The sequence below is a fragment of the Phalacrocorax carbo genome, chromosome 14 (assembly GCF_963921805.1).
Source record: "Phalacrocorax carbo chromosome 14, bPhaCar2.1, whole genome shotgun sequence".
NCBI lineage: Eukaryota > Metazoa > Chordata > Aves > Suliformes > Phalacrocoracidae > Phalacrocorax > Phalacrocorax carbo.
The window spans coordinates 10,630,820-10,655,984 of NC_087526.1; the positions used below are offsets into that span (position 1 = coordinate 10,630,820).

Below are 25,165 nucleotides of genomic sequence, written 5' to 3' on the forward strand. Positions count from 1 at the left end.
GATAAAAACACTAAATGAGAGGAAACAATGTCAAGAATGTGTACCATTCTGTGATAAATAACGTATGTGTCATACACAAAAAGCCTAGTTTGATCACTGGGAAACGCAGCGACATATGAAAAGTACCCACAGAATGTTCTGGTCAACTGGAGCCCTAACCTCCTTTAAAAATTTGTCCTTAAATCAGATGCAGTTTTAACAGAAAAAGAATTGCATATTGTGGATTCATATCTTCACAAAACAAGCTTCTCTGAATATGTTGATTAGATCTCAGGAGCGAGTACTGGAACTATGCTTTGGGTACTATTACACGGTAGTTAGTGCCTGTTCCTTAAGCGGTACTCAAAAGAAGTGGCATTTCATTTATAGTCAGCCAATAACTAATATAAAAATTGTGCAGTGATTTTTCATTTACATAGTTATTACTGACTCGGGAAATCCTAGTTCTAAGATATCAATGTGATTTTAGTAAACTCTGCCATATTGACCATATTATTTACTTTGAAGCAGTTCCAAATGTACCTTAGGAACTAAATACAAAAGAAATATTATCTATACTTTATAGGAACAGCTGTCCCTAACAAGTGGACTGCTGTTTTCAGAAGAGTTGTTCCATGGTGACGTAGTTTGCTACATCATGACATTTCTTGGAATTTCAACTGCATAAACATTGAAACAAATAAATATATATACACATATATATATATTTACTTGAATGCAGAATATATATTTATTTGGAACTTTTCCCCTCATTTAAGGAAAAAAAGAGTGCTAGAACCAATGAATGAACCACAACCAATCTACAGCTACTTTAAGTATCACACATTTTTGCGTATTGTTTATATTTTCAAACTGAAATCGTGTTTCACCTTTTGCTATTATACTGCCAACTAGTTACAGAGGCAGGCACAGCTCCGTTTCCTAGTAAGCCATAAACATGTGCTATGTGAAAAAGCAGATATTAAAGATCTAATTTTAAGGAATAATCTGTAAATACATGACACCTTAATTGTACCATAACTTAAGGAGAGCATTAGTCTAGGACTTCAGTACACCACGTTTGGTTACGTACACACCCTGTAGTTCTCGTTGTGCGTTTTCAGGTACCTGAAACTTTATAAAACCTGAGCGTAGTTTCACACCATTTGCACAGAACTTTCTTAGAAATGTTTGCACACGCATACTAAAAAGCATGCTCTATATTTAGCCATTCACTGTTATAAGAAAATATTGGTTTGTTCACTACCATCATTTTACATTATACTGTACCTCCTCTGCTGGTTCTGTTTTTATTTTCATCTCTTTTTCTTGACTAGAAGTAGGAATTGTAGAACTACTGCATTGCCCCATTTTATTATCCACACTTTCTACTTTAGGCTTCAACTCTTTGGAAAGTGGGTCCTTAACATCATCTTTATCTAACAGATATCTTAGTAAAGCATTGTTTTCCTTCTTCTTTGGGCTCAGTTGTTCCTGTTTGACAGTGCCTTCTCCACAGGGGGCTGTATTACTAGCATCATGATAGGTGTCTTTACCAGTAGCTTCAGCAGTGATCTTGGCTACTTCTGCAGGAGAATTACCATTCTGCAACAATTTATGTAAAATCCTATGCTTCTCTTGCAGGAGCGACCCATGCATGTTTGAGGAGGAAGATACCCCTCCAGAAGTTGACGAGGAAACTCCCGAAGGACTGGTAACATTGGTAGAAGGTTCTTTACAATTTGAGTCTAAAGGTGAGCTTGATGCTGTAGAATGTCCTCTTTCATCTGAGGAGCACGTGAGTAGCTGAAGCAGTTTTTTATGACCTTTGCTCTCAGATGGTCCTCTCTGACTTTCACATGTCTCCAGATTTCCCTCTTTACTATCTTTTTCACCAAGGAGATCTCTGCTGTTTGACTGGCAGATGGAACTTTCCACTTGGTTTTGCTCACAATACAAACCAGAAGGGCTTTTGGAGTCCTGGGTACTCGTTTTACTTTGCTGAGCTATGCTCACGTTTGGGGAATTATCCAATTTTGGACCCGGTGAAGAAAGTGTTGATAAAAGGGAAGTTCCAACACCCTCGCTAATGGCTTGAAGAGCACTAAGAGAACTGCTAGAGAAAGTGCTGTTGCCGGTGTTGCTGGCAGATCCCATCGGAGAGTGCATACCTGTATCGCATGACAGAGATCAAACCTGTTAGACTACAGTGCTGTCTGTATCTACTTTTCCTTTGGATTATGTATGACTGCCACATAATTATTTTTAAACAATTTTTTTACCATGAAATTAGGTATACTACCATTTAAGTAACACATATAAGGTCATATAGAACTGGTAAAAAGAATGAAAGATGGAATTCAGATAAAGGTGAGAAAAGATAGCTTAAAAAAATAAAAAGAGCTTATAGCAAAAGTAAAATACCTGTAACTGGAGAAAACTGGTGAGAACTCATTTTTGGACTCCCTCGATTCCTAGGAGATATCATTAGATTCTGTTGGTTGGAAGTTAAACCAGGACTACCATGTGGTGGGCTACTTATATTTAGCCCATAACTGTTGTTCTGATAAGCAGAGGGCTGCATTCCGGATGCAGAGTTCACTGGCCCCATGTTACCAGGGCCTCCATATCGAGTGCTGCCAAGCTGACCCACTGCGTTGGGATCTCCCACACCATAGTTCCTGTTCTGCATTGGCATGCCTTGACCAGGTGACATGTTCATAAGACCACCAACAGAGTTCGTGTTTCCAGCCACAGGTGTTCTGATGTTTTGCCCAACTGAAGTAGGATTTGGCCGAAATCCATTTTGTTCTCTGCAAGTTGAACAACATCCCCAGAAATCCCAAGAAAACAAATTAAAACCTTATTTGGAATCAAGTGCTACAAAGACAGAATAACATAATTAAATAATTTTCCAAATATTTTTCAAAAAGAACAGTGAGAATTCAAGTTTCCACAAAAGCAGAACTACTACCACCATACCATGCGTTTGTTCATTACAGAAGTGCTTGGTCCTTTAGGTGGTTTGAATCTCAACTATATACAGTATTACCCCTTCAAAAGGCTTTCACCAACAGTCACAATTCCGGTTTATCAGTTTAAACACCTTCCTCCTTTTACTCCCTCTCCAAGTCAATGCATGACACCATTCTACTCTGCACACTAATAGTGCCCTGAACAATCTCAGCTACTCATTTTTCAGCATCTGGAGGCACTTTAATGTCAGAAGCAGATTCCCTCCAGAGTGGCATTTCAATTATTCTTGCAATCAACAAGAACAGGTCACAGGAAGTGCTCTTTAAGGTACATTTAACTTTGAGTCATCAATGATTCATCTGAGGGGGTTTTGTTGTCTTTTTAATTGGTCTGCAATTAAAAGGAGTAAGAAAAGCATGTAACGGAGCATTTCTATCTTCAGTGTTTCATCATTATTAATAGTTAACCCAAAAGAATAATGCATACATAATACAGGCTCCAAGCAGATACTGGGGAAAACCTCTCTTTTGACTGTGACTGTCACGCAGTTAAGTTGGGAGTGTCAGAGATAGGTTGACACATTTATTTGTATGCTATGCAACTCTGCTCCCAAGTTATTCCTCCTCTGTTTGAGTTTTAATCAGATAAAATGCTTTGGTATACTTTTTTTTTTTCAAGTATCTTCAAGGTCAGATACATTTTTAAAAGCTATGACACTTGAATGACAAACAGATACCACTGATTTCACCTTTGAAGAAAGTGGGTAGAGACAAATCCATGGCGGTCATTAGTTACAGGATTTCGAAATAGTTTACTCTTTGTTTGCGCTGTCACTATAGTACCATCCGCTAAAGAAAACCGATACAGTGGTGTTTCAGCATGACCTTGTGTATAAGCTGTAAAGGAAATACACAAATATAGTTCATATTTAAAAAGCCAAGAACTAATAATATGCACTCTATAGATTTGTAAAACAATACCCTTAATTTGCCAGATACTTAAAAAAAACAAATTCACACCCAAGACAGATATTCAGGAAAAGGAAGTATTCCACATTTTCTCCTAAATTAGTAGAGGGAAGATAAAAGCAACCAAGTTTATTTTGATGCTGCAGTATTTTGTGCTCACCATGCACAGCTGGCAAAGTTCTACATTTGTTGACAGACTTCCAGGGCTAGGTTAGGAGGTTTCCATGGCTCCTCCCTGGGGAGGAGGACTAGTCAACACTTAAATAGTAATCGCACTAAAACATACAGGTAATTAATATGGAATAGAAATGAAACTTAGAAGCCTTCAGATGAAGTTTTTAAGTTTACAGGTTTTGTTCCAATCAAAAAATTGTGGAAACCATTGCTTTTAATCTGAGCTCCAAATTTCTTGTTAATTTAGGATTTAGTTACTCAGTCAAGTTGAAGACCTTCCAATGGAATGGAACCTCCATTTTCTGCCAGTATGAGTTTCCCTTTGTTTAAAATCCCCTCTACCTGAATTACACTGTGAATCCTTCAAAAAATACTAGAGTTTAGAAAACTTAAAAAATGTCATCTTTCCTACTATAGACAGTGGCTGTACTTCACTTTGTCTATCAAGGTTATCAAATTAACATTACAAAATACATAACACTGCAACACTGAAAATATTTTGAACGCTTGCGTCTTGAGTAAGAAAAAGGCATCAACACAACTGTTTCCACTTTTAGTGAGCTATCCTTTAACAAAAGAAAAGATGAATTAAAATAAAAGGAAAGACAAACTGTTAAACAAAGATAATAATTAAGGATTACATGTTATTTCAGAAATATAGCTGTCATTGTCATTGCTGTAGCTGTCTGTGGAAAAACAGATTACTTCAGGCTCCCAGACTATGCATCTGATACTTTCCACGGAAATTGTAGAGGCACACATTAGAAAAGCCACATAACTTCCATCAGAATTCCTATTTCTCAAGAGGTCATCCTGCTTTAGCTTGTAAATATGAGTCACAGAAATTAACACTAACAAAAAATATGAAAAACATGAACATGGGCAGAATTTAGCGGTTTTGTTTTTCAGAAAAAAATGCAGCCCCTAGGAAAAGCAGTATGACCAACACTGCAAACATATTTCTACCTTCATGATAGTGGCGTTTGTTTGACCATGACTGTCCATCATTATGGCATAAGAACCTCTGAATACACCGACGAATTATATCTTCAAAGCCAGGTCTCATGGAAGACCGTAATGAGTTTGTATCAATGTTGACAAGCTTGCCTGTAATGGGAAAGAAAATACAAGTTAAACTCTTTATCACAGAATCACAGAATGGTGGGGGCTGGAAGGGGCCTCTGGCGATCACCCCGTCCCACCCCCAGCTTGAGCAGGCACCCCCAGAGCAGGGGCACAGGGCCGCGTCCAGGCGGGGGGTGAATGTCTCCAGGGAAGGGACCCCACAGCCTCCCTGGGCAGCCTGTGCCCCTGCTCTGGCACCCGGCACAGGGAAGTTTTTTCTCATATTTAAGTTGAACTTCCTGTGTTCCACTGTGTTTATGGCTATGCCAATCCCTTTGTATAAATCTGGTACATTTCAGAAGGCTCCAATATCACCAGTTCAATTAATTGTTCATCAGCCTAACACCAAATTTGAGTATGCATAATTTACATTTATGAATTATCTGCCATGTGAGAGAATATGATGCTGCTTGTTAAAACATCACTATTCAAAGGGATTTAAAGAACTGAATAAGAGGAAGTTAAGCACCCAGAGGTTAATGCCAGAGCTTCAGAAAACAGTAACTTTAGTCTCGCATTACAGGCACCCAAAGGATGCATACACACTAGAATTTTCAAAAATACTGACCAACTACATCCACAAATGAATATCATAAACATTAACTGGCATCTGAAAAAGCCCCATCTAGATTATATAAGTATTCCAATTTAAACAGCATAAAACACTTTAAACATTAGCTCATGCACTGCAGAAAAATACAAGCATTCTAAAGAACTTTCATTAGCTTCAGTTATGATTTAAAATATTTCTTACGTGTAAAAGAAAGCACAATGACAACCATCTGAAATGCTGCCAAGTTAAAATAAAAACCAAGTAATGCTTTATACCAAGCTGCCAACCAACAGCATACTAGCATAGAGGCAGACAATGCATCCCACAGTTATTATACCCCACTGCCAACAGAGGTGTATTGCAAAAACCAGTTGGGAATTCTCAGGATGAATTCTGCTAGTCTCTACAAACACACATACATAATTTATTTAAAATAAGCACACGGATACAAAAAAAAAAAAAAAAAAAAAAAGAAAAGAAAAAGAGATGACACCTTCATTTTGGGTACATTTCTCACCTGAAAGATCATGTCTTGTAATAAAGCTCTCTGGATTTGTTGGAAATACCCTTTCTGCAGTTGTGATACGACGTGCCACACAAATCATACAGGACTGCAAATCTGTATATAAAAAAAGAATGTTTCTTCTTTACTTTTTCTCCTGTTTTACTCTATTAAAGCATCTAATAAAATAGCTGAAGAGTCCTTCATTATTAAAATGGAAGCATAAACAACAAGTAAGTTTTTGCATTCTGTTCCTACTTACTCAAAAATGGATTGCAGAAGTTCCAGGTCTCATCACACATACCAAATACCAGAAAGCTTTACTCAGAAATTTCTTTTGTGCACAGTAATTCCACAAAATTTCCTACCTTCCCCCTCTTCCATCATAGCTCTTGGCTGTGATAAAGCAAAGCACTGCATTGTCTCATATCTTTGACGGGTATCCTGGTGGCTGCCTACATCTTCCAAAAGATCATGAGAAGTTTTCACCATCATCCGGCAATTGAATGTATGACTCTTCTGTCTGGGCGATTCATTGGTCCAGGCAACTCCATTAACTTAAAAGAACACAGTAAAAATTTATTAAAATTTTCAGATAAAATCAATTCATAACTGATTTTTCTTATATTTTCTTGCTCCTAGATTAGAGGGATTAAAGAATATTTAAGATGCTTTTTCAATATACCATCGGCTTTATACCTTGGGAATAGTAGTATTCAGAACCAAGTAAAAAAACCCTTTCCTTTACATGACACTTTCAGTCGCTTGAAGGAGAGCTGAGAAGTCATTCATAGATTTAAAAAACAAGCAGTCCCCTCAACTCATCTTGTGGCTTGAGGTAACAGGTTCCTTTAGGATCCCGGTTTTAAATTACAGGTAAACAAACTGCAAAGGCTGAAGTAGTGTGAATTTCCAGCACATTTATTTCTGGTAGTGTGCTTTAGTAAGAACTCAGTAATATTTTCAACATACTTCTACAGTCAGATATTGTCTGTATAAGTAATTTGTTTTCAAAGGTTATCCACTACAAGCCGTGCTTTTCCTTCTCTAATTGTTTTCAAATAGCCTAGTAACAGTCTAGTAAGTCAGCTTTTATTACCTGAAGATTTAGGTAAGTTTTTAAGAAAGTCCTTCCGGTCCTCTTCATGCAAGATTCCATAGACACTTGTATTAACCAAATCTTCTTGTTTATACTGCAGATACTGTGTGACGTTTTCTGACACAAATACTATGTTCCCATCTCGATTCACAACAAACAGGAAACCGTCCAGTGCCTAAATATTAACGTGACAACACATCATGTACGACACACTGCCTAATTCTGAACACAATTCAGTTTAGAGTCTATGTGGGTGATAAATGTCAAGTTACAATACATGCATTTCTTTTCAAGGGTAGAGCTGAAGTTTTAAATTTTTTTCTGAGGAAACTGTCTGGTAAGGAATGATTTCAATATTAAGAATTAATCTGTTCATTTGTTATTCCACAGAGCTCTTTCACAGTGATAACCAGCCTTCTTGTTTCTTTGCTTTATTTGAACACAAGATAATGAATTTGTAACATTATTTCAATAACTGGCAAATTGAAACAAGAAGAAATTCCGTAGCGACAAGGAGTAAGATATGAACGTGAAGACATTTCCGCCAGCAAGTGATGAGACAAGAGGAGAGGGTCTATTCATACCTTAAAATACTGTATTATCTTAACTGAAAGAAAAATTCAACACCACGTAGGTACTGAACAGTTACATTTCAAAAGTGCTGTTTAATGGACTTGTAAATATGGGGTTGGTTTTCTAGGCGTAAATAAAAGGTATCTGCTATTTACCTTTTTTTGCAATTATTCGTAAGTTATTTCACTTGATGGCAACATTTGTTTAAAACACTTCACAGTTTAGAAACACAAACCCCAATAGCCATCACAAACCTCTAGTCTTTGCAAAACCTCATCCATTTATTTTAATGCCTATCCCCTAAAAAAGCAAAATATTCCTCGTATTACTGAGCACTGCTTTAGTGGTAATTTGCTAATGGGTGCTGGAGAAAGTAAAGCACAAGAATATCAGAAAAAGCCAAATGCTGTTCTTCTTTTTCCTTCTACAGAGAATTTCAGCAAAATTAAGAAAATATGACAGATTTTATTCCTGTCCCTTTCAAACATAGTTCTGTATAGTTCCTGCATACCATGTATTACTACAGGATTGCAGGTTTTACTGTAATATTTTCACCTGCCTTAAGTATTTGTCTCCATAGGGATTTACTAGGGCCTAATTTGTACTTGCCTGTAATAAAAGAGGTCCCAATGAATCCTTATCAATAACTCCTTGACCTGTAGAAGATACATCAGCTTTCTGAACATCGTCATCATTAGAAACCGCTTTTCCTGAAACCCAAAAGACACATTTCAGCAAAGCAACATTTCATAGGAAGACCACAGTTTAACATTACAAGCCAGATTCTAGGAAGCATGTGAACAAAGGCCAGAAAAAAAAGCACAAATAAGAGAGGAAGTCTCATATATTGTTAGTTGCTTAAGATCAGAAAAAATGTCACAGCTACATCATGTCAAACCTTCTGCTTACATAAACTGACCCGACAGTTAAAGTTGGATCAACTTGTTTTGTGAACAATGTTTCTTCTGCTGCTTTTGGGATCATCTGTCTGATGAATCCCTGCTGAATCTTTCAATCTTTCAACACTCTCGTTATACATATCTCTTCCTTCTGGTTTTATTTTCATCACCTCATCATCGCTGGTCACAGTCTTCAGATGCCATGACCATTATTCTACAAAAAGGCTTTGGCTCATGCTAATATACGTGTGCATATGTGTGTGTGTGTGTGTGTGTGTATAGTAAAATTGTATTTTAAGAATCAAAATATCCTAAATAAATCGATTGCAGGGGAAGGTGGAATGGGAATCCACACCAGGCAGCAGAATTACAGAAAGCAAATAGTAAACTTTGCTCTGTGGTACTAAGCAGACTGCAAGAGGAGCACAACATACTCAAGTCCATAATCCAACAGAATTATTACGTCAGAATACACTAGATTATACTAGAAAAACATTAAAAACAGTAGTTAGGATTATTTTTTTTAGAATTGTTGTAACATGTTTTCAAAAGATGTGGCAATTTACCAAGATAGGTAAAATATACACTGTAGCTCACTTGATTTTTTTAATGCTTTACTGTCCAAAGGCAACATATACACTCAGCAGGCTATAGTCATTTGGGGATGGGTGGGGGGAAGGAGGGAGGGGTTTAAAAAAATTTTATATATATACCCCTCACTATACATTTCAAAAAATAGGCTTTGCATATACTTGTCCGTTAAAGAAAAAATGTTACTGTACCACGCAGGTTTACACTGGCTGGCAAAAATTACAAAAAATTGATGCACTGCTGTTTTCTCCTTTGTTGACTTAACTATATCCCGAGTACAGTCAACTGCACTATTTAATTATCTGATCTCAAGCTAAATGCATTTTAAATATATTGGAGTCCAATGCTTAAACATTTAGGAAGCATGTGTTAAACAGCACAAGAAAAGAAAGCAAAGTCCATAGAAACATAATATGAAAAAACAGCAATAAAAATTTATCTACCTGATTGGAAGTGTGCCCCCATAAGAAACTAGGTTTTTTTAAGAAATTCATTTCAAAGCATTAAAGTCCCTTTAAGCACGAAATCCCTCGAAGTGAAAGACGACAGTATTCCTCATACCAGTGGGTATTTGGTATATTGTACCAGCTGATGGTACGATATCATGTTTTTAGTTTCTTTGTGGACTATCTCAAGCTTTCCCAGTATTTTCAGGAAATTGATAATAAAGGCCATACAAAGTTCTAAAGCCCTGATTCCCAATAAAAAGTAGTGATGGTAAATACTTGCTAACTTTTAAACAGAAAATTATTTAAGGCATATTAAAGGTTTTGTTCGAGTCAAGGTCTGAAGACTTTTCTCAGTTATATGCTACTGTGAAAAACATCACCCAATTTCCCAGGTAACTACTGCTTTGGAAAAGGAATCACAAGAAATGAAATTATTTATTCTGGCTTCGCAGGGAACTGTACCTTGCTCTTTTATCTGTCGAATCTGTCTCACGGTTTCTTTTAAAATGGCACATTTGTCTGGCTTGACATTGAAATTGTCAATGTCACTCAGATTAGCAGATATCAGTTCAGCCAGTTCTTCAATGTATTTGCTTTCCTGCTCACGCCGACGCTTCTCACCACTGCAGGTCAGACTAGAAACCAAAAACATCATTTCACACACTTACATACCATCATACACAAAAGCTGTGCTCACTCTGTGAACTTTAATGTACTGCATGTAACACATACCTTTTAAACCTAGGTAGAGGTTATTCTTCCAGAAAACATAAATCTGAAGGGGGATGCGTGGGGTGTGTGTTTTGTTACATTGCTGTTTGGCTTTGGGTTTTGTGTTTTTTTTTTTAAGAATTTGAAGTACAAATTTATCTTAAGAGGATATGAGAGTGTTACTCATCAAAAAATCCTCCTGTGATAACTCTGTGGTTAAATTTAATGAAAATAGCAATTGCCTGTTATAAAACTGTAATGTTATATAGAAAAAAATATTTTAACCTTAAAAGTTACTTCAGATTTGTTTATAATTTATTAGACAAATGAAATAGAATTTTAACATTCTATGAAATCCCTTTGGTTAGCTTGTAATGAGATGAATACAGAAGGTGATAGCTCAGAGAAATTTCTAGGAATCAGGACAAAAACGCCATCCCAACATCCAAGAAAATCAGAATCCCAGACAACCTAATATTGCTGGAGAAAGTCCCTCTCTGAAATTCCTTTTCCTACACAGATTAACGCGCTGAGTAAAGACACTGTCTACAGCCTAAATAAACAGAGAGAACAGCATCATACTCAGACTATGCCAAGAGTAGGAAAAGGAGGACTCAGGAGAAAGGAAAGGGGCAAGAACGGGCACGCTGAGGGAATCAAAGAATGAATATTCTTTGAGAAGCAACCAAGTGGAATAGTTAGGAAAGCATGCATGGACCAATACTGGAGAAAACAAACACATGACAAAGCATGACAAAGATGAAGAAAGCTAACGAAGGGTGACAAACTGAAAAACAGAATTCCTGAATGGACAGATAGACACTGGAGGAGAGAGAAATTGGAATGGACACTCAAAAAGAGATAGTGGAGTACAGTGGAAGAATCTGAGGATCTCATACACAATCTGTTGCATGATGGAGGTAACTGGCATGGGACAGTGGGCAAGTATATAAAAAGGAGAAATATAAGCACACATGATGCCCGATATTTTGGTGAAACTGAAGACAAATTTCATACAGGTTAATACCCTGTGGGAGCAAGAATATGAAAGGATAACACAGAACCCTTTACACGTGGCAAAAAGCAATGAGGTTGGGACAGAAAATCAATTCCCCCAGATATCGATCACTGACAAGAGCTGAGTGAGGGGCAGGAAGACAGCATGGAATGCCACAATTCAAGACAAGTTTGGGAAGAACCACTCTGGACAATGAGAAGTCTAAAAAAGTGCTCAACCTATTGCAGTACTCCGTGCTGGCTGTAACCACCTGAAATGAGGCCTGCCAAATCAATTACCAGATATAAGTTGCTGCCTTTGAAATTTCTGTGAAGCAAGAAGTTTTTCCTCTTTTGCCTTGCAATCAAAGCTTCAGTGATTCCTTATATGTTCAGTCTATTAAGATTTCTGCAAGAGTCTCATAACAGAGCATGGTTCATCAGCTTTGGTCTATCTACACATAACAGTAGTTTTATATCTTCACAACAGAAGCTGGCCTAAAGAATTTTTCAACAGAACAAAATTATTAGTTAGAACTTACTCTAAATAGCAATGAGAACTTGAAAACTACTTTTTAAAAACTCATAATACAAAAGAGAGAGAAGTCTAATAAACCTACCTTGCACCTGGTGTATCACAGGGCAATGGCTTGCGCTTCCTTGACTCATTGGTCAAGCTATCCAAGGAGTTTTCTCCTAATCCACTCATCTTGACCATGCATCAGCAACTAAAAACAATGAAGCAAGAATTGTCAATGAACCTCTCAAAATAAAAATTTAAAATGCAGAGAGCTTATCTGGATAAGTTATTTATTTTTATTAGATTTAAAAGTCAGTATTTTTACTGGAAATCCATATACTTTTTAGTATTAAAAAATAATATCTGGTTACCATTTTTTAAATATATTTTCTATCTTGCCAAAACATGGGTTTATAAAGCTTTATATCAATGTAAGCAAAAACAAATGTAAAAATGATTCATTTGATTCCACCAGAGATGTTTAAAGTTTTGCACCATAGTACTGGGACCACTGTATAGCTCCAATTTGTCTGAAAAGAAAAAGATTTTCAGTGTTTTAATGTATGTTTAGATAACTTGGAAAGACAGTAGTAAATTAATATGTTATGCCAAAATGTAGTTAAATACTAAGGATAAAGTTAGATACGATTAAAGAAAAAGGCAAGTGATACTTTATGGCAATGAAGGATGGGTGACCAGAACACTGAAAATACAGAAATGCTGAATAAAATTTCCTTTTCTGTATGCTCCTTTTTTCTCTACGTGTAATCTAACCACTGCAGCCACAAATAGTTGCCATCCTTAGGAGTAAATCAGCGGGCTTAAATAAGAGTTTCACGCTTGGTTCAGTATAAAGCCAACAGATTACTATTACCATCTCTAACCAACACAACCAACTTCATTGCTCTTGCTAAACCTTCTAAAACAAACACAGTTTTCTAACACTCTGAGGACACGGCAAGCAAAGACTTCAGAACTCTACTGTTTCTGCAGCAAAGACTGGGCCATAATCCAATGAAGTAATAGGTTGCTTTTGTTAAAGTCTAGGTATGTTAAACAAGCCTGGCAGACTACATATCCATGACACTCATCTCCCCTCACTCCCCAAGAGCAAAAAGGAACACAGTCACAGAGGAGGGAAGACACCTATCCCAGATCCTACTATGATACAATCAACAACATGCTGAGGGACGCCAAAAAAAAAAAAAGTTTTAATGGATCTATGCTATTGAGGTAGCCAGAGTATTTTAAAACATAATTAGAAATATAAAATAATCTAATAATTTCCATTTGGTTTTTTGTACCACAATGACAACAAGGCTGATCTGGGCAGTTAGAATCTTAGCATTATTTTATCCTTTTTACAGAAATTTCCAAATTAAATGTAAATTTAATTTACTGCTATCTAGTTCAGACTGCAGTTCTTTACCCCATACAGCAACAACAGTAACTGGTCTTAAACACTTAGGTAAGACAGTTATACTTGTTTGTTGGAGACTAACTTTTCCACAGCATGTCACATAACCACTAATAAATCTCTCAGGGGAAAAAGTAGTTCTTTAAGGGTCTCCACAAGCAAACCCCACTATTACTACAGTTATTAAAATAAAATGGTTTAGGATGACAAAATCCCTCAGAGTCTGTGACCACATATTACAAGAACAGGGAACTGACAGACACGCTTTCATCTAATGAAGTTTATGTTAAGGTATCAGAGGCTGGCAGCCAACTGACTTGAAGCAGCTCTGCAGAACAGGATCGGGGCACCCTGGCGAACAAGAAGTTAGTTAAACACACATCAGCCGTATAACCCTTGCAGAAAAGAAAACCAACCCCTTAGAAAGGCAGCTCATCAACTCAGTGCTTCCAGGACAAAACATCTAAAGAAAAAAAGAGAAGTGTGTGTATTACTTCTGATGTACCAACCCTGACCGGGTTTTTATGCTTACTGGCGTTCTGTGGCAAAAAAAAAAAAAAACAAAACAAAACCTCCTATAGTTCTTTCTGAAGTCTAAACTGAAAGGGTGAAGACACGCAAGAACATATTTGCGCGAAGCAGCATGGGGGTTGCTTGCAATAGCTGATACTGTTATTGCAGGACATTAGCTATGGGTGGAGAATCCTTCCAGCAGTACAAACCTGTGAAAGCTAGACAGGACAGAGGACTGCTGGCTGCACTGAGGAGCAGACGCTGGATTACTCTGGCATGCGTACAAAGCTCAGAAGTAAAATGGCATCTCTTTAAAGCACCAGTTATCTTTGCAGCTAAGCAAACGTTACAATGCTTAACAAAAAGTTGTATTCATAGCCAATCCTCACCCCAGTCCACAGGCATTAGGAGAGGAAGGATAATATACTTTGTATACCACAAGAAAATAAAACATGGCAGTGAAACATAATCTTGCATTTCAAATAAAAAATTACAAAACATGCCTAACTCCGTAACTATGATCATAGACCGTACCAATAACAAGTTGGTTTTACATCTAAATATTGATAAAAAACCAGGATGAGTAAGACAAAACCCAATATAGAGAGAGGTGGAAGAGCAAGCCTGAAGACTTTTATTCAATCATGTATTCCTCCAGGGCGAACATCTCTCAGATACATTCATAGTGGCCTGCCTTATGTGAAGTTCAAGAAAAATATACTGTTAAGCCAGTAGGTGACAGTATAGCACCAAACAACTGCAGGGATAATAATTTCTTCAATTAAGCAGCTGAATGAGAAACTACTTATCTGAACAAGTAAGCAGTTTCAAAAACAAATTATATAAACGGGCTATGATCACGCAAAAAGCAGTTGATTATCTGAAGGTGACACTCAACAGAACATATGATTCATAAGGTCTATGCCTACAGACCTCAGCTAAGGCTGGATCCTGAGAGTCATTCTGTAGGTGGCACCCCCCCCCAGGACTGGTGCTTCCCTCCCGGTAGCTGCATTCTCAGGCAGAGCATAGAGCTGCAGGGTTAAGGGCTACTGCGGAAAGAGAAGGGAAGAGCTTAAAATATAAGACTTAAGGATAGCTCAGGAAGGGCGTGGGCACAGCAAATATGTCAGAAGATAAGAGTAAATCCTATTGAAGAGGAGGAAAGATTTAAAATACATTAAATGGTTGAAAATCTGAGCTAGGACAGACATTTCACCAGAACATAATTTTGCAGGTAAAATGACTTAGAATGGAAACGTCACTTCTGGTCTAACGTCTACCTGTACTAACAGGTAACTCACAATATGATTAAACAGAAAACCAAAATTATTACATTTTTGTCTCAGAAACATGACACATATCAGAGAATACAACCTTTCTTCCATTTAAGAAAACCTTTCAGTGCCTAAATATAGAAGCTTGGAGAAGGAAGGAAAAATTAGGTAATTTGTGTAGGCTGTTTCCCTACTATTACACCCAAGTAGCTTGTAGTAGTACCTTCAGGCCTGAAGCTGCAGAGTTCCTGCACATGTATTTCCTTTCCCTGAGAGTATCATTACAAGCTGAGGGGCATGTAATGCCTAGAACAACTCTCTAACTGCTTAGCTAAGGAAATGACAGAAGCTGCTTCCCAATACAAATGGATTTACGGCACAAATTGTTAACAGTCAAACTAATTTCCCTACAGGAAATATCAGCAAAAGCAGCCATCATTCAGTGAGTTAATAATGAAAAAAGTCACCAGTTAAAATGTACCAGGTGTTATATTTATTCATTGAATATGAACCTATAATTTCTAATGGACTAAAAAGTTTTTCCAAAAAGAAATCTATTTTGGGGGGTTGGGGGTGGCTTCCTGAAGTTAACCATAATTTCAAAAACCAGCTCTGAAACACAGCTTTCCAAAGTTAAAACTTTGATGCATTTTTATGCTAAAAGCAAAAAAAAAAAAAAAACAACCACCCAAAAAAAACCCAAAACACACCACAGCCATCTTTGTAAACTTACTTTCTGAGCTAACAGGCAATAGCATTATTTCTGGCTCATGAAACTATAATGCTGGCTAGAAAGACTCCTCTGCCAGTTATACTGCACAATATTATCTACCTAAGCATTTTTGAAAGGAATGAATTACACAGTTAAATTCTTTATATTATTTGTGTAATTAAAATAAATCTACAAACTAGCTTGATTTTACTCAATGAATAGCTTAGTTACTACATAAAACCAGGCAAATATAAGAAATTATGTTAGATTTTAGGTAAGTATAAATTACCCAAAACACAGGAACTATAATCTTCCATCATAGAATATTATTCTTACTCAGAATAATGGAAATACAGATATGACAGCAACGATTTTTATGAAAAATCTGACAATCATTCTATTTTTCCTCAAAGTTGCATGTACAAACTCAAAAAGTAGATGGCAAACCTACTGTATAGAAAGATAACTAACATTGGGACTGTATTATGAACTTGAGCTGCCAACACACACTATTATGCACTTTTAAAGGAAATTTCTATGCAAATATTTGCTCAAAATGCAAGAAGCTACAGCAGATCGATTACATATGAGGATAAAGAAATACTGACTACAAATTCTACCCAGTGACTAACCACCACATTTTTCTAAAATTTATGTGGTTCTAGTTAATATAAATGATAGAGACAATTTCTTGGGACTGCCAAATTATAAAGCCAGGTACTTCATGAACAATAATTCCTAGGTACATAATAATATTTAAATGTTTGCTAGACTGATGTTATCGGCACCAGCAATTAATTTTAATTTCTAAATTAAATTGCCCACGTTACTCCACTGTATTACAGTACTTTGTCATTTTCATTGAACATTTTATAAAATAAAAGCATTTTATGCTCCACTCCATTTAGCTATTGAAAACAATGACACAAAGCCACACTTTGTTCCATTCAATATGATTTTCCAAAAGTTATTTGGAAAAAGCAAAGCCCTAGCTCTTGCCAAATAGTTTAGAAAGGTATATATTTCTCTGTAACAGAGAATGTTAAAGTTGAATGGAAACAAGTACGTCCAGAGCCCTCCAAAGTTTATACTTAAAGCAAATTGAGAAAAAACAAGATGACATAAGAGATGGTTTAAAGTCTTCAAGGCAAGACATTGTTTAGTTCCATCAGCTGTAGCAGTAATGAACCATTATATACTGATGTTCCTAACCCCACCAGTGGAGTGGAACCAAAGGCAGCAATATTTGGAGAAAAAGTTCCAAACTTTCATGATTATCTGCAAATATTAAGTACCAGTTTCTGCATTGCCATTTGATTTATCTTTTCAAATATAATCCTAAATTTGCCAAAATTTTTCTCACTTATCAAAAAGGGGAAAAAATAAAAAATAAGACGGACCTTTCTGCTCATCAATAAGTGCATTGAAAAAGCATTTGTCCTTATTATTAAGGTGCACATGTCTACATCCTTTGCAGTGCAGTATATACTTTTCACATGTCAGGTCTGTTCATTTCTCAGTGAAAACCGTAGGTAAGACTGTTAAAAAGGTACTGGTTTTTGCACATGACAGGTAAAACAAGTTCTAGTAAACACTAACCCATCCATCGCAACAATGTATGTACAGCCTTCCAAACAAAAACCTAAAATTTTTTTAAAATCATCAGCATTTAGGACTTGCATTTTTCAACCTGCCAGGGTTTCAGTATTTTGTCAGGCTTCAAAAAAAAAATTTTTTTCCCCCCTAAAATTCTGTCCCAGGCTATCAAGAAAAGGATGTGTGTGTTGACAATATAGTATTGTTTGAAATTGGGAAAGTTCCTAAAGCCATTTCCTAGAGAGCATTCAAGTCAAAAGGACATCGAGAAGTTCGAAGCACAGTAAGCCGAAAGTTTTCGGCTTGATACGAGAGTTTCTTCCCTGGTCTTACTCACTGCACCCTCACACAAATTGGAAAGCTACTAACCCAACATTCATTAGATCACTTTCTGCTAGTCTGTCTTTCAAGGCACTGGTTTCCTTCTCCAATTCAAGCATTATTCCCTCATGTCCATGTTCTCAGCAGTTGTACATGAAAAACCTATTCAAATAAGACACGGTGACCAGGAAGGTTTTGTCCTAACAGGGGCCCAAAAATCTAAACAATTAGATGCTTCAGTTTTAGTTTTTGTGTTTGTTTAGCTGAAAAATTCGACCACACACATACCCACAAAAAAACCCAAAACTCACAAAGCATAACTACACAATACTAATTTAAAATATATCCAAACTACTTTCAAAAAATCATATTATTTGCATAAAAATATTTTTAACACTTCTTTGGTCCCATGAAACCATCAGCTTTTCCCTGTACTAAATATATGTACTCATGGTGTCTTGTATGCTTGGAAGCAATTCTGAGTTGATTTCTTGTTTGAAAAATTCACTACTGGGAAGATTAACTCTATCCCAGCCAAAACCAGCACAAATATTAAATATAATCCTCCTTCCTAAAAACCAAGACATAATTCACAGTTTTTTCAGATACAAATTGTAATAAACTGGTTTATATTAAGAAAAGGCCCAAATATTTAAATTTTATTTGATACAAATAGAACTAGAGGGCATTCCATTCAGCAACTCCATATTCTTAGTGAAATTTTGTTATTTCAAACTTATATTTCTCTCAAATACACATACATAAAAAGTTTGATAGCTTTCCAGTGAAACTTCTGATTCAAAATATTCTTGAAACTATGCAAAGATTCTTTTGTTATAAGACTGACAACACTTAAAAACTGATGTTCCCATTTACATATATAGGAATCCACAAAGAGACAAATGTAGAAAACTCACTTTCTGGCAGCAGCAAAGTGAGGAGGCTTTCTTTTCCTTTTTTTTTTTTCCCCCAAAAACTTCTTTCTTCCCTCCACATCTTTTCTTGCTCTTAAGAACATGCTTCTTATATATTTACATGTACAATTTGTAAATTGTAGCTTTAAAAATGGTAAGGGAATAACTATTCAGGCACACACTGTTCAAATATGAAATCAGTCACTTACTTGTCCTTAGCAAACATTCAAGCACAGCAGATTTTTCAGACCTTCAGAATCAGAAGTCATTTTAAGTCACATCCTGAAAAACAAAAAAAGCTGTACTTTAAAAAACACATGCTTGCTTTTCAATTTTTTCATCTAGTATTAATAATCTTGTCAAAAAGTAAAGAATCAATATAGAGATATTTTAATGTTAAATGAGTCTAAAACTCAACTGTAGCTGTCATCTCTGCTATATGCTAAACAGCTCAAAAGTCTGAATCTTGACAGCACAAATGCCACCCAGTAAGCTAGATTTCCCTTCACTTAAGAACTAAACATATTTAGTGTAAATGTACTTTTTTTTTTTACTTTGGAATAAATAATGAAAGTGTTGTAGAGGTTTGATTTTAGTAATCTTTAAATCTTAATATAAAAAGCCACAGCCCCAAATTAATTATTTTGTAAAGTTATGACTGCCAAGTAAAAATTAAGTGTGTAGTGACTCTATGTCAGCCTGTACACACTGCTTGGTACGTAATTATTACATGACAATAGCAAACTGTTTTCAGAGCTATGAACACTCAAGTTTCTGTTACTCTGTTTTTCTATGAAATTCTAGGAATGATTAATCCATATTACCATGCATTTTATAAAAGGTATGATTAAGTGTGCTAATTAGTGAGATTCTGGGCCTCTGCAGAGAATTACAGTAACTTAGGAAAAGTTTTAAACAACAGCTGTGTGATTGAATTTATTTACTGAAAACTGCTTAAAGCACTATGTAAAGCAGAGGCCGTTCAAGCTAATTAGAAAAATAAATTGCTCTTGGGAAATATTTATAAGACATTCACATGTAAGCACACACCATAGTCCTATCCAAAATCAAGAGTTTCAAAATTGATACTTCTACCCAGACTACTTAACAGGTAATCACTAGCAGGCAGGTAAAGTATTATTCAAGTAGCTCATTTCTTAAGAAATTAAACTGAAGCTTTTCATGTCAATTGGTTGCATATGCATTCATCTGCTGTTTTAAGCATCCCTTTGACAATACTGATTGTAGCTTTATTTATATGAACTGGAATTACCAATTAGGTTGATTGACAATGTGGTCACGTAAGAGTAAGCATCAAGAGTAAACTGTCTCCTAATGAAAGATTTCTATAACACCATTTTATGCTAAATCAACCTCTGCTAATCATGGAAACCAGAACAAAAGCACAAAAAAAAAAAAAAAGAGAAGAAGAAAAATCCAAGAAAACTTAAGACGCAGTATCAGAAACATTTGGACATTGTGGAAAATGAAATCCTTCAGCTGTTAATTTCTGTAAAAATGCTAAACCTGACCTATACTGCACTCAGTGATAGCTTGCTGTCTGGCTTCCCTGGGATGGTCTTACACCCAGCAAGGGCTATTTTCTGATGTCTCCACTGGACAGAATTTATGAAACAAAAAGACAGCATAAATTATGTTCACCATTTAGTTTGAGGTGCATGGTTTTTTCCTCAAATTTCTACAACACCTTGATAAACTGGTGAATACAGCTGTGCAAGAACAGAAGCAGTTCAACAGAATCACAAACAAGACTCTCACTGAGAAGCTGACCTACGCAGGAGAAACAAACAGCACAAAATAACTTAAAGGTGGGAGATTCAATACCCAGAAGTATCAAAAAGATTCTGTATGACTGGAAATGCAAGGGGAAGGAGAAACACCCTGAAAATTTCTTAAGTGGAAGACTACAAAAAAATTTAACACTATTTAAATTAGTTTTAGAATATTCCCTTTATATTCCTCTCAAGTAAATATTCATTCCATGGATGTCAATATCTGAGCTGCTTAAACAGAAGATGGAATGCAACTTATCAAAGAAGTACTGCAGTAAAGTAACTAAAAAATAGCTTTCTGAATAATCTGAAGGCTCTTGAAGGGTTAGAAAAGCATCTGGAGTAGCATTTGCACTAATTTGGTCTGGCCAAACACTGTGGAGGACCATCCTATGAGAACTGTCAACTGGCAGGGCAATCTAGACAGATACTCTAAATTCTGTTCTACAGACCAGGATGAGCTTAAAACAACCTGAAGAAGGGATGAAAACCCTACCCAGTAAACCAAACAAAAAGTTAACATCAAATATGCTTTTGTAAAATTTTGCCATATATCAAAAGTAAATTAGACTTCAAGTTCCTACCACTATAAATAAAACAGGATATTAAAATTCTATAGCAAGTCATTATATTGTTAGCAACTACGACATTTAAATTAAAAAATAAGATACATCCCACTTTTTCAATAATACTTGGTGTTTTCCTGCTAATGAAAGCCTGAACTCTTACATATTGAAAGTGGACCATTCAACTCTGTTGTCCCTCCTCTAAAACTACATGCTCCCTCGTCTGAATACAGAGATAATAGCCAACTTCGTTAACTTTTTAAATACAAAAAATATTTTATTTCAGCCTTGTTTTCTGTTCTGCTCCACATAAATTAGTTGAGGGTATTAGAGTGCCTGTATCAAAGCACAGTCATGCACTAAGCTACTGCCAGTCTCAGAGCCAGTATTATTCTAAACCGCTTGGCATTCGGGGCTGTGCAGTCAGCTTCTCCACCAGCTCTCACCACACCGCTACCACTTTCAACATGTGAGCATACTATTTCCTGTCTAAAAACTGCTCAACCAAAAAACAAGAGTGCTCACGCAAAAACACCATTTGGCATGTTTTCATCTCTATGAGCTCAACATAGTGACCTTCAGCTGATTTCCACACTTTCGGGATGAGCTACAGAGATACTTGCAGTTTATACCATATAGAAACTAGGCATCCAACACAGCCTGGCTACCAAATTTAAATGTACATATGGTCCATTTTTTGATCCAATTTTTAAAATACATAAAAGAAAGAAGATTACATTAGCTTTTGGGTGGGACATCTTAGTGACAAGCCATATTGTTGCTTGTGGCACAGACAACAACAATATGACAGAGAGCTAAAGCAACACTTTTTAAGGTTAAAAATATACATATATATTCATAGTCAAATGTGCCAGATATGGTGAATACAATGGTTACTTTTTGAAAGAAGATGTAAAAAGGATTCTCTCTGTAATCCTCCTTAAATGTGTTAGAGATAATTAATGTGACTGTTTAAAAAAGAAATTAAATACAATATACTACACTTCAAACTACAGTACATAAACCAACATATTTTTAAACTTCTGGGGGAGGGGAAAAACAGCAGATAAAAAAATGCCTTAACTTTAGCTTTGTGAATCAGAAAGTATAATGTAACAAACTCAAGTACACTGAGTTAATAAGGAGGTTTTGGTGTACTGTTAACTATTTTGTACTAAAAAGTCTTTTAACTTTTAAGATTAAAGTAGCTATACTTATATTAGGAAGCAAACAGCAAAATATATTGTTTTGATACATCTTTATCCTAATCTAGCACTTCTATCAGTACAATAATACAGTAACTAATAAAATACTATTCCAAAACATATGCATTTAATCATTCTCGACTCTTCCCTCCCCAGGCAAAAAGGTCATTTGCTAGACAATAAATGACTCAGACAGAGACGTCACTGAATCAGGGCTGTCAGGTTGGGGCGGGGGGGGAAGTGCCATCTATAATCCGGCAGCCCATAAAGCACACCTTGTTGCAACATGTTAAATAATCTTAACTCAGCACACATTCTTTTTATATTATACGTTCCATTTTAGGAAGACCATAATTTTTCAGGCCTTGTCAGGTTTCATTTACCAATTCCCCTACAGTGTTTAGTAAGCACTATGCACTCCTGGGCTATTTTTCAGCCATGACAATTAACTTGAGCCTCGTTCACTTTGCATATATTAAAATGACAGGACACTTTGAGTTAAAGGATGGTCAGAGGTGGAACACACTCCGAGAGCGTCTCCTGTTCCTCTGATAAATAATGCGTGTGGTGCTCTATTTTTGGAATGCCATTACTTGTTAATTTGTTTCCTATACGTCCACTTGGCAGTCACAGCAATAGATACAGGACCCTGTTACAACAAACAAAAGGTATGAAAGGGAGAAGGGGGCTCCAGGGAACTCCCTGTCATAAAAACAACTAGTCTTTATCCTTATGCCTTCACCGTACGCTGCAGAACACTTGTAAAAATCTCACCTGACAGCTTCTGCACAAAGCACTGTGGTAAAGCGGTTCTGCATCTCATCACGGGTCCAAAGACATGGGAGCCACGTTCTAGACTCAGAACAAATGCTTCCCTCATAACCCAGCTGTGAAAAGATATCATACTTATTTGGCTAGGTGTGTTTGTCAGGATATGGCTCCTGTAAGTAAAAGGCAATTGGGCATGATGCAGCCACACCACCTATTTGCATGACACTGGCAACAAGAATTGGTATGCTCAAACACAGCAGGCCAAAAAAATATTGAAGGCAGCCTTTTATCTTGACTAATTTCCAAGCCACTGTACTAGAAGAGGTAATTTGGGCTTTCAGTATAGCTGAAGGCCTCAGCCCAGTATATTTAGAATGTTTTTAACATAGGTACGTCCTTACAGACTTGTATCCAGAAGAGTTAGTAATTTTTTTAAAACCATTAAAAATTTAATAAAATATATAGAAGGAAAAAATCCCTACCTCAAATACCACAAAGAAGGAAACGTGATATGTGGGCTACTATGACAAGACTTGATAACTACTTAACTAGTAAGAAACTAGTAAGTAAGAAACTGAACACCACCATTCTTTTCTGTACATCCAGACACTTTAACAGCAGAAGAAACTCAGGCAAGGCAGTAGCTGACTGAAATACATATGGTCTACTTAGGTTTTATATTAATATTTAATGATGTTCTAAAAGCAGAAGACACTTCTTCCCATCATCCTTGCCAAAAACAGCGGGTACTAGGGAAACAGGTTGTACTGACCAGTGCACAAACCTACTAACTGCAATAAAATTCTAATTTAAACAAAGAAAAAAAGGGGGGAAATTTACATAAAAAGTGTTCTATTAACAAGACAAAATACCCTTGCCAGAGCTCACAAGAGAGTACCAAGATAAGTGTTGAAGAGCCACTTTCCAGCTCTATATACACCTAAATCATAAGTGACTCCATGACATAACCCACAGGTTAGTAAGAAGAACGCAAGCTGTACAATGTATCTCTATGTATTACAATGTCAGCTTAATTAGGAATTAATTCACATAATTTGTTAAAATGAAATTACATAATCCTAAATTATTTAAGGATTAGTCCAAAGTACAAAATGTCTCTAAATTAGAAAAGGACATCAACTAAGAGCCTTAGATCATTAAACTATCAGTTTGAACCTGTACACCTGAAAACATTCTTTATTTTAATCACATCTAATTGTTTATGTTTTGGTTTTAGGCAGATATATTAACCTACCTGATGAAAGCTTGTTTCATGCTTTATCAATATATGACTTCAGTTCTTACACAATTTTGACCATTACACATTACAATAACATGATTACCATTTGAGCACAAACTTTAATCACTGCCATTATAAAGAAAAGTCCAAAGCGAAGGGATGATTGCCAGAAACGAAGTAACTATCATATCAAATGCAAACACAAAGTGATAACTACTAGTAGATACTAGATGGGATTCATGGCACAACTTACAAAATTGGGACAACTAGGTTTTATGGAACAAAATCACACGTAAATATGAGGTGTTTTTTTTTCTTACAGAACACAGTAGCTCCTGTAAGATAACAAGAGTGTCAGACATTTTCCTACATGATCTGACAAAGATACAAGAGCTCTTACCTTAATTTAACAATACTAACGAATTCGTTTTCCCTCACAGGGGAGGAAGCAACTTCCCAAACATAGTTTCAATATAGTAAGAATTCAATCTGCAAGCTTTCAGTAGCAACAACTATCATTTTCTTTGCGGCAGCTATACACTGACACTTCAAAAGCAGAGTACTTACCAAGTTCTTGGTGAAAACAGGAAATGTAATCAACTAAACTGAGTTTGTTTCGTTAAACACACGTGATCCCTCTCCAAGTCATTAATAAGTCCATTCCCTTTCCTGAAGCTCTGAATGTGCCACCAGCAAGTCCATTCTCCTTCCTGAGACATTGAATG

General features: G+C 36.2%; 1 protein-coding gene across 5 annotated transcripts in view; it reads right to left on the minus strand.

Annotated features, from left to right (window-relative positions):
* Positions 1 to 25,165, minus strand: part of NCOA3 (nuclear receptor coactivator 3) — an 88,091-nt gene that overhangs the window by 14,523 nt on the left and 48,403 nt on the right. For all 5 annotated transcript variants that reach the window (XM_064465669.1, XM_064465668.1, XM_064465667.1 and 2 more), the window contains exons 3-13: positions 19,075 to 19,147; positions 12,216 to 12,323; positions 10,351 to 10,523; positions 8,559 to 8,659; positions 7,377 to 7,551; positions 6,646 to 6,834; positions 6,293 to 6,394; positions 5,064 to 5,204; positions 3,704 to 3,851; positions 2,404 to 2,792; positions 1,270 to 2,150 (exon numbers count right to left, since the gene is read on the minus strand). In XM_064465669.1, coding sequence (XP_064321739.1) covers positions 1,270 to 2,150; positions 2,404 to 2,792; positions 3,704 to 3,851; positions 5,064 to 5,204; positions 6,293 to 6,394; positions 6,646 to 6,834; positions 7,377 to 7,551; positions 8,559 to 8,659; positions 10,351 to 10,523; positions 12,216 to 12,313 — 2,397 coding nt within the window. In that variant the 5' untranslated portion in view covers positions 12,314 to 12,323; positions 19,075 to 19,147. The remainder of the gene's footprint in view (positions 1 to 1,269; positions 2,151 to 2,403; positions 2,793 to 3,703; positions 3,852 to 5,063; positions 5,205 to 6,292; positions 6,395 to 6,645; positions 6,835 to 7,376; positions 7,552 to 8,558; positions 8,660 to 10,350; positions 10,524 to 12,215; positions 12,324 to 19,074; positions 19,148 to 25,165) is intronic.